The sequence below is a fragment of the Mixophyes fleayi genome, chromosome 8 (genome assembly GCF_038048845.1).
Source record: "Mixophyes fleayi isolate aMixFle1 chromosome 8, aMixFle1.hap1, whole genome shotgun sequence".
Taxonomy (NCBI): Eukaryota; Metazoa; Chordata; class Amphibia; order Anura; family Limnodynastidae; genus Mixophyes; species Mixophyes fleayi.
The window spans coordinates 106,962,487-106,979,014 of NC_134409.1; the positions used below are offsets into that span (position 1 = coordinate 106,962,487).

General features: G+C 44.1%; 1 protein-coding gene across 2 annotated transcripts in view; it reads left to right on the forward strand.

Moving 5' to 3' along the window:
* LOC142099559 (inter-alpha-trypsin inhibitor heavy chain H3-like) overlaps positions 1–16,528 on the forward strand; it is a 246,255-nt gene that overhangs the window by 135,092 nt on the left and 94,635 nt on the right. The window contains exons 1-2 of one of the 2 annotated variants that reach the window (XM_075183104.1): positions 12,989–13,094; positions 15,938–15,955. The exons of the other annotated variant lie outside the window; for it this stretch is intronic. Of the exons in view, the coding sequence (XP_075039205.1) occupies positions 13,002–13,094; positions 15,938–15,955 (111 nt within the window). The 5' untranslated portion in view covers positions 12,989–13,001. Of the gene's footprint in view, positions 1–12,988; positions 13,095–15,937; positions 15,956–16,528 lie in introns of those variants that run through there. 2 annotated transcript variants of the gene reach the window in all.

Consider the following 16,528-nt stretch of genomic DNA (forward strand, 5'->3'; position numbering starts at 1 on the left):
CCTTTTGAAGAAGTTTTACTCCAAAAATCCGGACAAGCCCGGTTCCAGGCGTTCTGTGCCCACCTTTAAAAGGGGGGGTACTGTCACTCACCGGACCGTGAGTGCCTCTTCCCGGACATTTAGGAACCGTGGCCGTCCACCATCCTGAGGGTCTGCGCATGCTAGCCCTTTCCTATACTTCAGTGTATGTCCCTTTAACTCAATTGGCAGATCAGGCAACACTCCCTATATTAAGCACCTGTGGTCAACACCACGTTGCCTGATCTTGGAGTCTCATTCCTCATGAGTCTCTGAAGGTGTTCCTGTATTACTCGTGTATTCAGCGCTGCTGATTCCTGTGGTTTCCAAACCACTTCTACTACTGTGGTTCCATACCACTTCTACCATCAACTGTATCATCATGACTGTTTGCTGATTCCTATCCGCTGCCTCCGTGCACTACAGTCTTCTATACCACTTCAACGTTATTTTATATCTATGTGACTGTTTGCTCATTGCTATCCGCTGCCTCCGTGCACTCCAGCTTTTACCTCACTCACCTGCTTCTCATCAAGTCTGCTTGCTGATTCCTATCCGCTGCCTCTGTGCACTACAGTCTCCTGCTTGCAACTCGCCTGTGTTCAACATTGTGACTGCCAGCTGACTACTAACCGCTGCCTCTGTGCACTACAGTCTCCTGCTTGCTACTCGCCTGTGTTCAACATCGTGACTGCCAGCTGACTACTATCCGCTGCCGCTGTGCACTACAGTCTCCTGCTTGCAACTCGCCTGTGTTCAACATCGTGACTGCCAGCTGACTACTATCCGCTGCCGCTGTGCACTACAGTCTCCTGCTTGCAACTCGCCTGTGTTCAACATCGTGACTGCCAGCTGATTACTATCCGCTGCTTCCGTGCACTATAGTCTCATCTCATCTTTGCTGTGACTTCCTCGAGACTGCCGCTTTCATTACCATCTGCTACACTTCGTGATCAACAGCTCCTGCCCTGCGCTGCACTCCTGTTTCCCATCGCTGTTGGTTCCTGTGGTTGCTACTGGTTACCTCCGTGTGCCGCTGAGTCCTGCTGCGGTGGTCAGCGCTATCGTCCATCTCCTGCTGATCCACTCTCCACGCCTTCACGTGTTCCACTGGTCTCTACCCTCCGGTCAGCATTGGATTTGTATCTCATCTACTACCCTCTGCTGGATCATCTCCATTCTCCTGGGTCCCCTATGAGTCCAGTTCCACGTGTTGCTGACTCCTGTGGATTCGTGTCCCTGTTGGTCTACTCACCTGTGCGCTGCACCTGCTAGACCGCTGCTTCACCTATCCAGGGACTTCCTATCCAGTCGGCCTCCAGCCGCTCAGGTACCGCTGCAATCCCATCTGACTGCTACTGCTGAACCACGGTATGCATACTTCCCATTGACTGTGCTGTGTATTGCATATCTTGCTGGACTGTGTTTGGTTCTCTCTGGAGTCTGCTATCCGCTGAGTCTATTGCCATCATTGACTGTGTTATCATTGTGCTGGACTACTTCAAGAGACTTTCTAGATTGCAGACCTGATCAGTCATTTATATATATATATCTACATTGTGCATATTACTGTGGATCGTGTATAAGGTGCCTGTGTATATCCTGTGTTGCAGTCTTCCCCCGTGCACCTCCTCACATATATATTCAGTGGTACAACTTGCTGATGTCAGACCACTGATCCCTGTTTCCGGTATCACCTGTTCCATTATCCTCTCACATAGCAGTGGTACAACTTGCTACCGCAGACCACTGACTACCTGGATACCTCCACTTGGATTCCATTCCTTCACTCAGACAGCGGTACAACTTGCTACCCGCAGACCGCTGACCCTCATCACCTCCTTGTTTCTGTTGGACATTCCTCCTCACTATAGCAGTGGTACAACTTGCTATCGCAGACCACTGACTACCTTCACGTGTCCTTGTCCATACAGTTCCTTGTGTATCATTACCTCATTATTACCAGTGTTGCTAGTCATAGACTTTCCTGAGCATCTCATCGGCCATCATTTCATGTTCCGTGATCACCCAGCTACCAGAGTACCCTATTACCATCTACATTGCTCTGGTAAGCCTACCATCTGGTGATCCCTGGGTAAAGACTCCTAGTGCCCGTGACATGTGTGCAGCTAAGACTTTTGCATTTTTATCTACAGTAGAAATGGCAGATATGTTGCTGGCTATAGCAGTATGCTGGGGAATCTCTCTGTGTATTTGTTCCTTTTAGGATAACCCCACCCTTTCAAGCACCTGCTATAGCCTATAAATTGATTGAGCAACTTCCAGTCCTTTATTTTCCCAAAGGACTGTACAATCAGGGGGACATCCCTCTTCTACTCACCCCCAAAAGCAAGTACCTAACCCTTCGGGTACCACTTGCCATCCACCGCCCCACCCTGTCCCTGTAAATTAGACCATCGGAGCCCAGGCTGGAGAGGAAGTGCTATAGCTGTGGGGAAAACAGTCATTTAAGGATGGACTGTCCCACAGCCCCAGCACTCGTGCCCCTAATCTGAGTCCTGAGGCCCGGCTGACTTGCTTAACTGGCAAAGGTGATCTATTAGATAATGTTTCCACCCCTGCCAGCCCAATGGAGTATGGCGTGTCTGAAGTTGACTCAGCAGAGAGAGTCACCTGTTTGTCCAAAAGACCCCCCAAAAACATGTGGAGGAACCTGCAGCCGGTCCAAGTAAGACCCTGCAGAGAGAAGGACTGAGAGACTCAGGGGCCTCAATTACTGTTGTGAGTCCCCATCTTAATGATCCTGCTACAGTATTGCAGAATCGCACTGCCAAATTTACCATGGCAGATGGACTAGAGAAAGAAGTGCCTGTAGCAAGAGTGTATCTGGACTGGGGAGATGGTCAGGAATTGCGAAATGTTGCCATTATAGATGGCCTCCAAACTGATGTGATTTTGGGCAACAATGTTGGGGGTGGAATTGTGACCGCATTTCTCAACTCTATTACACGGAGCAAAGCGGCTAAACTACAGTCTTCAGGATCTACACCTGCACAACCCAGCCGAGAGAGAAAAGAACACAACTGCTAGAATACAGCCATCACCAGAAACCACAGCTTCAGCCAGCCCAGAGGAAAAGACCCAATCTGCTATTTCTTCAAGAAACAGACAGCCCTTTGCCTCTGGAAAGACTGTGCCCCCTAGCAATGCAGAGTATGTTTTCTCTTACCAGCCTGAACTTGTGGGGGTGCCCGGTGATGCTCCTGTCCCTAACAGTATGCCAGTTCCAGTGGTGAGTATAGCAGACCACAGTGACCCCCCTTTGACTGACCCCACATTGACTGACCCTAGTCACCCAAACATAGACCCCCCTGCAGCATATCCTGACTTAGACAATAGTGAGGGCCACAGGGAAGAGTTCAGGGCAGCATAGCTCTCTGATCCCTCACTGGAGGGCATGAGGTGATGGAGGTGGGGAGTGTGACCTGGCGTTGTTGTACCATGCAGTTAGGAAGATAGATGGGGATAGACCAGTCCAGGAACAAGTTTAAATGGTGGTACCATGTGGCTTATGCACGCAACTAATGTCTGTTGGCCAAGAAATCCCTATGGCGGGACACTAGGGAAGAGACTGAAGCACCTGACACAGAACTTTTTCTGGACTGGAATGTTGGCTGACGTCCGGGCCTACTGGAAGTCATGTGATTTGTGTCAGCATCTCAGGTGCCCCAGTGCTTGTGCTCCCCTCAGCTCCTTGCCAATATTTGGGGAACCTTTTCAGCGAGTGGCTGTGGACATAGTAGGTCCCGTGCATGTGCCCAGTAGATCGGGAAAGAGATACAGTCTAACTGTGGTGGACTATGCTACCCGGTATCCAGAGGCTGTAGCTCTGTCCTCCCTAACTGTGGAAAAGTTACCGGATACGCTCCTAGGAGTATTTTGCAGAGTAGAGTTCCCTAGTGAGATCCTAACCAATCAAGGGAAACAGTTCATGAGTGAACTGGTCCAGTGTCTCTGGGTAAAGTGTGTCGTGCGGAAACTCCGTAATGCCCCCTACCATCCCCAGACTAACGGACTGTGCGAGCGGTTCAGTGGCACTCTGAAGCACATGCTACGGGCCTTTGTAACTTCGTTGGGGGGGACAGGTAACGCTACTTGCAACACCTCCTGTTTGCTTATCAGGAGATTTTGCAGGAGTCTACCGGATTCTCCACTATATGGCCAGAGTGCTTGGGCCTCTTGACCTGTTTCGGGAGTCTTAGGAAAGGGAACTACCCACCCAGGATGTCTCTGTGGTGGAGAATGTGTTGAAGCTCAGATATTGGTTAGAGAATCTCATGGGGCTAGCGCAGGCTAACCTAGCGGAAGCACAGGCAAAACAGAAGACTTGGTATGATCAGGGCGCACATGCCAGAGTGTTTGAAATAGGGCAGAAGGTCCTTGTTCTGATGCCCACGTGCCAGAACAAGCTCCAGGCTGCCTGGGCTGGAACATACACGGTCTCAAAACGCCTGAGTGACATGACTTATGTTGTGTCATTTGATAGCGATGGTAGGCGGCAGCGGACCTACCACGTAAATATGTTGAAGGCATACCAGGTGCGTGTGGAGTCGGTAGTAACGTTTTGTTACTTATCAACTGAGGAATCAGGAAGTGACCCACTACCTGACCTCCTCGCGGATGCCAGAGAGGAAGGTGGTGTAGAGGAAGTAGGCTGGGATGAGCAGTTGAGTGTCTGCAAGTGGGAGCAACTTGAGGCAGTACTGTGGCCCTTTGTAACTCAGTTCAGTAGGAAGCACGGTTGGACTTCCTTGGTGATGCACCATGGGGACACTAGTGACCATAGGCCAGTTAGGCAACCCACTTATCGGGTCTCACCAGAGGCCAAGGAATGTATTCACAAGGAGGTACAGGAAATGCTTGAGCTAGGGGTGATCCATCGCATAGTCCCTGGGCGTCCTCCGTTGTATTGGTTCCCAAGAAGGACAAGACAGAGCAGTTTTGTGTAGACTACCGCCGGTTGAACGAGGTGACCATGTCTCATGCCTATCCCCTGCCCTGAATTGACGCTTTGTTAGATAAGATAGCTGTAGCAAAGTATATTTCCACCTTTGACTTGAGCAAGAGGTATTGACAGATACCGCTGACCCCCGAGGCTCAGGAATGGTCGGCATTCATCACCCCATTTTTCCTGTTCAAATTTAAGTTCATGCCATTTGGGATGAAGAATGCCCCAGCCACCTTCCAGCGTGTGGTTGATTACCTGCTGGAAGGATGTAAAGGCTTTGCACAGGCGTGCTTGAATGACATTGACATTTTCAGTAAATCCTGGGAGGATCATTTGAAACATGTGGGGTGAGTGTTAGAGAATATTCAGTGGGCAGGTCTGACTATCAGAGCAGACAAGTGTCAAATGGGGATGTCTGAGGTGCAGTACCTGTGTCATCGTGTGGGGGAGGTAGGGTTAAGCTAGTACCAGCTAAGGTAGAGACCATCCGAGACTGGCCCCGGCCCACAACCCAAAGTCAAGTACTGGCCTTCTTAGGGACCTCAGGGTACTACCGACGTTTTGTCCCAAACTTTAGCACTGTAGCGAAGCCCCTGACAGATCTCACTAAGAAAAAACTCCCCAAAGTAGTTGACTGGACTTCCACTTGTAAGCTGGCATTTCAGTCATTAAAGGAAGCCCTGGTTCGTGTTCCAGTACCGTTGGCGCCTAACTATGACTTAGAACTTTAATGTGCAAACTGACGCATCACAGTATGGACTGGGAGCAGTACTTAGCCAGGTGGGGCTAAATGGGCAGGAGCACCCTGTGGCCTATTTGAGCAGAAAACTGCTAAACCAGGAGGTGGGGTATGCCACAATTGAGAAAGAATGTTTGGCCATTGTGTCAGCAGTGAAAAAACACCAACCTTATTTGTATGGACAACATTTTACTGTGGTAACTGATCATAATGCTATAAAGTGGCTACAACACACCTCAGGGGAAAATGGGCATTTGTTGCGCTGGAGCCTTGCACTTCAAATATATGACTTTGACATAATTCACAAGCAAGGACAGGCTCACAGCAATGCAGATGGACTGTCTCAGCAGGAAGAGCCGGATCCTCCGGGTCACTTCCGGAAACCCTAGGAGACTGCAGACCAGGAGCCAAATCGTTCGGACTTGGCACACTGGCTGCTGCATGGACAAGGGGGGGAGGAGTGTGACTGGATCACTCATAAATAACTTATGGTCTAAATTTATTTAAAGGAAATAACGCAGGGTGCTTACTTATATAGTTGCCAATGGACTTATTTTTGATATTTGTATATTTTGATATAGGAAATCATTATTTCTGAGATCAGGGTAGAAACTTTGTTTTTTCTGTTTTAACCTTTATAGAGGAAATGCCTTATTTCTGATGTATATAACTGATACAATAAGCCTTTGTTTTTAAAGCCTTTTGAATATATTGGTGCAAGGGAATATCTTGTTTGATGTTTACAACTGTTCCTGGGGAATTATTTTCTTTGGAGGAAATGTGTATACTGCAACTGTTGGAAGAAGGACTCATGCACATCTCATGCTAATTAGACCTTTTGATGTGTGAGGGTCATAGGAAGATGTAATTAGACCTGATGTGCACTGTAAGATGCATGATATTACAGCAAGGTATCACATATAAGCGTAAATATTGTTAGCTTTGCAATGCATGTAAATCCATTTTTGTGTAAACACATTGCATCCTGATTCTTAAAATAGCCTGTGTCCAAATCAGTATAAAAAGCCCTGTCTTGTACACTGAAATGTATCATTCTGATATTCCATTTCACCTGATCACCTAGTACCTTCAACCACTGTGAGTGCAAATCTACATCACTCAGCTTCAAGACCCTGCTTGACCATGTCTTCAATATTGCTGTAATCCTGTGACCTGCTAATTAGACCCTAAATCGAATCCGTTCTCCGGCTGTTTCTGAGGTTGGACCCAGATTTTCCGGTACCACCACTCCGTCTGCTACCCTGCAGCTCTGATCAGTGTGATAGGCCAGGGGGGATCCATCCACAGCAACTCTGATCCATAGTAAGAGGTTTGGAGTATCAGCCCAGGTACACCAGCAAGAGGGTACCCCAGCAGTGACAGTTACCCAGAAGGAACGTGATTCTGGGTGCCATAAAGGAGCCCAGAGTAGCAGCAGGCTCCTCCTATTGCGGCAGGAGGCGCATATTCAGAATACCAAAAGGGGACGGTGGCAAAGTAAGCCCAGCCGGTTCCCAGCAACAACAGACAGGGTGGCATAGGCAGTCCATCCTGTCACAATTAAATATTAGTTTATTATTTTGCACAAAAGTTAAATACTAGCTGATTTTTCATGTAGCACACAAACACTTAATAACTTTATTTTTATACTGAAATTTAAAGTTGATCTAGGACATGCTCTTCCCCAACTATAAATCCATCCCCACATTTTAAATTTAGCCTCCCTCCAATGCAACATGGTTTTGCCAAGGTGCAAAGTTACTTGTTTTTTGTTTCACTTTCATTAATGATTCAGGCCCTCTGTCTTTCCAGCAGACTCTCCTGTTAGACCTCTCTCTTCCTCTGCTGCTGTCACACACATCTCATGTTGCTAGTACCTCGTACTGTCTGCTTTCCCCTTCCTTCCTACTCTCCTCCCAGCTCAGACACACTGCAGGGGCTGACCTCCACTTCACCCTGCGCTTCCATGGCAACATGCTGTCCTGGCTGCATAGAAGAATAAGCCAGCCTTGCTACATTAGCATCCTGACTGTGGTTCCTGTTTCTCCGTGTAACAACTTGGCTGTTCATACCTGATCACCCTCATGGATCAACCCCTTGCTACTTGACTACTATACCTTTCTCCCTTGTTTACTGAGATATCGCTTACCTCTGACAAAGTTCTTGATTTAACCCTTTGGAACCTTGATGTTGTCAGGAGCTGTCTGGCAATTTTTATCCCTGGAAGGGGGAAGCGAGAGTTGGTTATAGTAGCCTATAAGGAACGTTTTAAGGGAAAAATACAGGTAGCTCAGTGACCCAACCCAAGGTAACCCACTATGAGACCAACCCTGGGGCAAATCCTCCTGCCCCCCAGCCCAGCTAGCTCCTGGATGTTGTAGCCTGCAAAGCCTCCATGCTGCTTTCTAAAGAAGATAACAATTTGAAGTTAACAAGAGTTATGCACATCATAGATGAAAACATCAAACTCTAGGGCTAAAGCTTTACAAAGTCCATTTTGGACTTCTCTCGTTAAACTTTCATTTTTCATGGACATGCCCTCAGGAGCAAGGGCCCTTTTTCCACTTGGGTTTAACTTGGATGTTTTTCCTATTGAGTGCCAAATCACATAAGGATTATTCAGCACTTCCATTTTCATTGGGTAGAGTAATAAGTGGTGATCATTGGTTTCCCACTCTCTATATCTGTTTTTTCTTTTATATTTTTTACGTTTAAGAAAAGTTATAAATGTTTTATATAGATGGAGACTGAATGAGAACAATTAAAACACTAAGTTGCATCAAATAACTGTAGGTTAGATTTCAACTTTCAATATTGGTTTTCCAACAAAAGGGTATGGAGAAGGAGTGCTCCTGCCGCACCAAACTTCTGCTCTGTGAACCGATGTCTCCTCAATTACAATATTGTAGGGGGAGCAGTTGCACGTTTTGGCGGAAAAATTATATAAAAAAAAAACTTTAGAACAGTGCATGCCCTGTGAAAATTATTAAGCATGCTGACATTTACAGTGCTTCCACTTGCGTGCAACTACTTCATGTCCAATATCTTGCCCAAACCTGCCGCTTCCAGCTGCGCAATATCGCTCGGATCCGGCCCTTCCTCTCACAAGACGCCAGCAAAACTATCATCCACGCACTCATCATCTCCCGCCTCGACTACTGTAACCTTCTCCTCACTGGCCTCCCCCTCTCCCACCTCGCCCCCCTTCATTCTGTTCTGAACGCGGCTGTCCAACTCATCTTTCTCTCATGCCGCTCCTCCTCTGCCTCCCCTCTCTGCCATGCCTTACACTGGCTCCCCTTCCCCTATAGGATCCTTTTCAAACTCCTCACCACCACTTACAAAGCTCTCTCCCAGTCTACTGCCCCCTATATCTCTAACCTCCTCACCATTCACACCCCTGCCTGCTCCCTGCACTCGGCCAATGACAGTCGCCTCTCCTCCACTCTGATTACCTCTTCCCACTCCAGAATCCAAGACTTCTCCTGAGCTGCTCCCCTGCACTGGAACGACTTCCCGAGCTCCATCTGTCTCTCACCCAGTCTCTGCTCCTTCAAACGGGCACTTAAAATGCACCTGTTCCTCAAAGCCTACCCTCCATCCACTTAACCCTAACCTTCTTGCTCCTTCGCTAACCTCCCTCTCTCGTTCTTCCCTCTCTCCCCTAGCCCCACCTTATTCTCCCTTACTTTAATGGCTCCCTCCTGTGCCTGTTTGTTCACCCTCCCATAGGATGTGAGCTCGTATGAGCAGGGCCCCTCTCCCCTCCTGTCTCCATACCTGTTCTTCTGCTCCGTCTTTAGCCATATGTCTGCCCGGAGTACTGAAGTATTGGTACTTTGTGTTTATTGTTCTGTACATTGTCACCCTGTATGGTCTACTGTTTGCACTGTGTACGGCGCTGCGGAAACCTTGTGGCGCCTAATAAATAAATGATGATAATAATAATAATAATAATAATACAAAGCCCTGTGGAACTCCTCATGATGTGAGCACTTCCTGGTATTACAGCCAGTGGTCAAAGTGGAAATTTAGAAGTGGTGGTATGGAAAATTTAATGGGAATGTAGGGAATAGAATTTGATAGTTTTACAGTGAAAGCAGTAGGGGAAGTGACGGTATAGCATATCACAGTATACCAGCACACTTCAACCATTGAGTACAGTAAATAACGAGGTGCAAACAAAAATCAACAATGTTTTACTGCTCAAACATCTCTCGGATCCTAATCATGGGAAATCACTAGGAATTGAATGTCCCCTATGGTGCTGGGCTCTCTCACCCTTAAAAACCATTGATGAAATTTTCCCTATCTCTCTCTCTTCATCACTTGTTACCACCAGAAATGCTGCACTGTATACTAGGTAAACAAACTAGGAAATGGAGAAGAAGCAGTAACAAGAGAGAATAAGCAGTGTACACAAAGAGGTAACGAACAAACCACAGACTAAGAGGCTAGAATGACAGAACCTATGAAAGAACACTAAGAGAAAGTAGGAAAAGAGATTAAGAAATAAGAACCTCGGACAAGAGACTAAAAAAATTAGGGAAAGAAGTTAAATGTTTACAAGAGTTAGTATATAACCAGAGTAAAGTCTATTTAGAACTGACATTGCACCACAAAGGTATAGAGTGGTAGTTTCAAATAATAACGGACCTTCCAATAATGTAATGCAATTATTTAGTTTATTTATGGAGAGTTTTGTACAGTTTAGGATTGAGGGCAATGTTATCTAACACTAAAGAAACATGGGGTTTGTAGAATTTAGATTCTTCAACATGTAGTTAATCATCAATTTTTTCCATATATCCAAGGTATCAGACAATTTATTTAAGAACTGAGATGGAAGGATGTTCAGCTTGTTTTCAATTTTTGTCTATCTATTTCGGACCTGATTAATCAAGGGGCGTAAACTGCAATTTTGTGCACATAATCTGTACTCTGTACATGCCCAGATCCGGACAGTATGCCACAGAACGCAGCCACGTTAAATTCATCTACAAGCGCAAAGGACACTAACTACAGCCTATGATTTCAGGGAGGGAACAGGGTAGGGAAGGGGTGTATGCACGTAGTTAATGTACAGTAAGGATATGTGTGACGATAATGTATTATTGTTATTTTCCATTAATATTCAGGTATGACAATGTATATTGTATGTAACCTTGTAATGTAATCTCAATGTGTGCTTTGTTGGATGACACGAGTCCGAACATATGCAAGTGTCAATAATCTTTTGAAACTAGCCAGGCCTGGGATAGATAATGATCTTGGAGGAGTTTGAAGCCCCAAAGTTGTAAACCATCTAGCCACTCATCTAGCCCAAACATATCTATTTTAGTGATAGATAATTTACTTCGGAAAGCTCTGTGTCATTTTGGCAATCAATCTGACTTAACTGAAAATGTAATTCCTGAAGTGGAACTTATTGTATGTATTGTCGTTAACTTTTTGTAACTAAGTCATACTTGCCAACTTTTCCTCATTGGCTTCAGGGAGATTCCGGGGGAGGCGCGTGGCTTGATGAATCGCATAATTTGGCCCCGCCCCCTAGACGATTGTCACAATTTTGACCAATTACAGCAGGGGGCAGGGCTAAGATGATGCGATATTTGCGCCATTAAGCCCCGTCCCTGCCATTTATCTATTGGGGAGGTGAGAACCGGGAGGTTGCCCTGCTCTCCTGGGAGCCCGGTAGGTCTCCCAGAAATGCGGGAGTCTCCCGGACATTCCGGGAGAGTAGCCAACTATGCGTTAAAGAAAATCAACTAATGAATCTCTAGAGACTGAAGTGTGTTTTACATTTCTATCTCCTTTATTGAAGTCATGTTGTCTTACCTGTCAGTCTTTGATTAAATCTTGCTCTCCATGGAAATGGCCACCTCCATACTCATCAATACATGGACATAGGACACAGATGGCGAAGCCAACCATGTCTTGTACTGGCTCAGCATCAGGGAGAATGCCAGACTCTTCAGGGAGTGAGGGAGATCATCCCTATTTCAGGGAGTCTCCCTGACATTCAGGGAGAGTTGGCAAGTATGAACTAAGTCTTGGAAACATTTTTTGGATTAAAATACATTTAATATTGCATTTTCTCCGTTATTATTTGTTAACATATGAGGCCCAGGAAGGCTCATGCTACATGTGGATGTGATTTAAGTGTGAAACATTAATAAGTGGTTTTGATAAACATAGGAACACCATAATAAATCCTTTGTGGTGGCAGAAAAGGTGTATTCATTGCTAAGTGACTAAGGTGACTCCAGTCACGGCCAGCTGTTCAGATTACTGTATCTGGAACAGACTGGGCATTCGTGACAGCGTGCCAAACTCGAGTGGACGCAACAACGTCCGATCCAAGCTTTGGGCATCTCTCAGGTACATGTTTTTCAGCCGTATCTCTTGCTTCAGCTACAGGTCTTGTCTAAGTGCCGATTACTAGTGATGACAGTTGTGCATGCATGCTAGGACATGTGTTTGCAATCAGGAGCAACTATAAAAAGTTATTTTATGTACAGTAGACATTCATAACATCCTAAAAAATTATTTCATGGAGAAAAAAAAACAACACTTTTCTTTATATTTTAATGTTTTATCATTAATGCCTTTATTATTAACAGGTGAAATTAATTGTTTTTTTTTTGCGCGTTCTTTTGTGAGTTTATTCCTCATATGTATTGGACGTATCTTGCAACGTATTCTCTAGTAGAGAAGGGCAGAGCTACACCCGTATTCATCACCACACATATCTATAGTTCCGCTTGTTGAATTTGAGCATGTTTATACCCGACTTATGTGAGCTTACGTTTATACCCAACTTACGAGCTTACTATCCTATGGCTGCATAATCCTTTAATAAGGTCCTGCGACCCTTTTAACTCTGTATGAGTTAAAGCTAACTCAGCTGCTGTGTGATTGAGAGTGTCTGAATTACAAGAGTGATAGGAGAGGCTACAACCTTTAGTATCTTTAGTTTCTCACTCAGGATCCATTAGTATCTTTCTATCAAAACAACAAGGTTCCACAAGAAACCAGACACATGGTATGGTTTGCCCCTGTAGCACATTAATTCCTAGTTAATTACGGCAGTTGCATTGCAGACATTTTCCCAGAAATTATAGATTCTTCTTACTCCCAAATTTAATAGGGGGGGGGGGTGTACAACAAACTTGTTGGTGGGTGTGTGCAATATTTGAACTTCCATTAATTATTAACCCTTTTTCTGATACTATTTATAATACTCTGTGGTCAGACAGACAAAGCATTTCCAAAATGGGCCATTTCCTGGGCGTTTATATTTTCTTGTTTTATATTCTGTCTCCTGTTAATGGTGACTATCTGATTGAAGGACTGAGAAACATCCAGGTCAGTAAATTTGTTTATATGTACAGTTAACAATGGAATACACATTCTAGAATTCTTCCTGTTTTTGCAGAGGTACATATAAGCATGAAACATCACATTAGTTACAGGAATAGAAAATCAGAGAATACTGCAGAGGAAAAAGCTTACAGGGGAGAGGATGATACACAAGAGAGCATAAGAGGTTAACACAGAAGGAGAATGGAGAAGAGGGGTTAACCTGCAGGGTAAAAGTAAAATAGAAGAGGTGAACAAATGAGGGTAGAGGACAGTAAAAAGTTCAAATGCACGGTCAACATATATAGCATTAGAATTAAGAAGGGGGATCAGACTGAAGAGAAGTAGTTAATAAAATGGAAGCAATACAACATACTCGCTTATATAAGGAAGTTTACAAGTACAGGATTTGATCAGGCTTGGACAACTTTTGACTGCTATAAGTGTCAGCATTCCTTTTCATTACGAGTTACTTGTTCCATAACAACAGGGTAGCCACAGTTTGCCTTCCGCTGCCCTTCAGATATACTGATCCTTTAAAATTTATCTTTTAAAAGCCCTTCAGCCAGGTTCACATATTTCAGGATGCATTTACTGGTCTTTTGTGATTTATCTTTTGAATATCTGAAGACTCGTACTGGAATTCCCTATGTCTCTCTTTTTTATATAAATGAAATGACAGGCACGTTAACCTCAGTGAAGAATCAAAGCCCATTTGTTAGACTGAAATGAGCTTTTTGAATTTTTCCACAATGCACATCATTTTTGAGGCACACCAGAAACACACTGCAAAACACCTCAGTTTTGCACAAGTATGCCTCAATTATCTACAGAATGCACATTAAAGCACATTCGTGCTCTCCTCACTCAGAAGCAGCCGTGCTAATTAAAAAGGAGCCATGATGTGAGGACAGTAGAAACAAATCTTTAGGAAGTGCACTTTAAACTATAAACTTCACATCAAAGTCCAGCCTCATATCCCTTTAGTATCAGCCCTTTCAGTTAAATACATGTTTGTGATCTTCTCCAGGTAACTCTTATTTTAATCATCAAAGTGAGAGGTCATTGTGATCAGAGACACAACTAACGAGCTGTGGGCTCTGGTGCCGGGAGGAGGGAACCGATGCCCCCTATTTTCTGTATCTGCCATGCAGAGGGCCCCATTATCTCCATGGGCTCCGGTGCACGGGACCTGCTGCACCAATGATAGTTCAGCCACTGATTGTGACATTACATTGCTTAAGGTGCACCTTAAAAATGTGATTCTTTGCTGAAGTGCAGCATGCAGTCTGATCGATTTGGCTGATTCCAGAAATGTTCCCTTCTGATCTCAGCGATGGTCTTGATTTTACAGGGCTGGCACTGGTTAAAATAAATAGATAAATACATAGATACATAGATGAAAAATTAACAGTATGCCCCCTTTCACAAATCCTTATCTGGCCCCAGCTTAGGCTAGTTTGAACTATGACAAGGAAACCACAACTGAGTTTGGTCAACACAGGACTGATGCCTCACTGGGGCAGGCAGAACAAAAGCTCTGGGGTTCATCTGAATCCATCTGGGCTGTGAATGTCAGGATAATTAACAATATTGGACTCCTGGAGTGCAGTCCTAGTATTGTAAAATAGCAATAATAAAAAAAAACAAAGGTGCACATAATTTTCAAATAAACTTCAATTGATAACAGAGATCCCAAACTATGATTATAAAAAAATCTTCTTTTCTTTGTTTTTCATCCGACGTAGTTTTAATGAAAAAAAATCCCATTAACAGTGACCCACCTGCACAATAAAATTTTCCCACGCTCTCTGCTTGTGATTAACTGCCCACTGGAAACAGCTTGTGATTGGCTGGTGAAGGGGATGCTCTAGGGTTTTCTGCCTATTATTATTTTGCAAAAATGTATTTTTGATTTAAAGCACGTATTTTGTACTTCGTAAATCACCTCTTGTCATTATTAAAATAAAAGAAACAAGACGTAATATGTTTTTTCAACTCTTCTGCCATTTTACAGCACATTCATTAAGAAGATAAGATTTGTTTGCAGTGGCCATTTCCATAGTTGATGTGATTAAATAAAGCGTGCATAAACAAGAGAGCCAGAATGTTGAAATCACACCAACTCACTCACTTGAAAAACAGAGTGGTGGAATACTAGCTAATATGCACTCAGCACCCTCTGCTATTCTTAGATTTGGGGGTTTATTTATCAACCTGCAAGTTTGAAAAAGTGGAGATGTTGCCTATAGCAGCCAATCAGATTCTAGCTGTCATTTTGTAGAATGTACTAAATAAATGATAACTAGAATATGATTAGTTGTTATAGGCACCATCTCCACTTTTTCAAACCCGCAGTTTAGTAAATATACCTCTTGGAGTCTGCTGAGCACAGATGAATAGTGAGACATCACAGCACCCTGTTGGCAGATAGAGTTAGGGTGTTATTTGCACCAGCAAGTTTTTTTCTTCATAAGTGACACAAGTTATATGACACATACATCAGATATCTATCAGATTATTGCATATTCAACTACATACGAATAATTACTATTCATTGCTCCGAAATACAAGCTTCTCTGAGCTGTATGAGGGTTTATGATATTTAGAAGACATAGCGCTTTCCTGGCCCTTCACATCACAATATATCAATAAACTTTGCTTCTCAGAGACGCAGTGGAAATAATATTCAATGAACATTATTTTTATTTTCATACAAATTCTAGTCAAGTAGCTTTAGCCTGCATACTGTATGTTTTTTTTATGATTGCTATAGCTGTCTGTATTAAGACTTTTTTTTCTGAGATAAATGTGTTACTAAAATTATATATTTTTTCTTTTGTTTACAGAAAAGAAGCACTGAAAAGGTAAGACATTTTAGATTTAAATGTCTCTAAGGTAAGGAGGCAAAATTAATCATCATTATCTATTTATATAGCGCCACTAATTCCGAAGCGCTGTACAGAGAAGTCACTCACATCAGTTCCTGCCCCATAGGAGTTTACAATTTAAATTCCCTAACATACACACACACAGACAGACAGAGACTAGGATCAATTTGATAGCAGCCAATTAACCTACTAGTATGTTTTAGGAATGTGGGAGGAAACCGGAGCACCCGGAGGAAACCCACACAAACACGGGGAGAACATACAAATTCCAGACAGATAAGGCCATGGTCGGGAATCGAACTTATGACCCTATCTATTTTTGGCTGTAATCAATTTACACTGAGGATGTCCAAAGCTTGAGTGAATGCAGCCATGTCCGAATCAAGCTCTGGCCATCTCAAAGTCACTTGTTGTTCTGGTGTATCTCTTTGCACCAGCCAGGGACTGATTAAGGGTTTCAGCCGCCCTAGGCTAATACACCAATTGACGCCCCCCTCCGCCACCAAGGTGTGTGGATATATATATATATATATATATATATATATATAT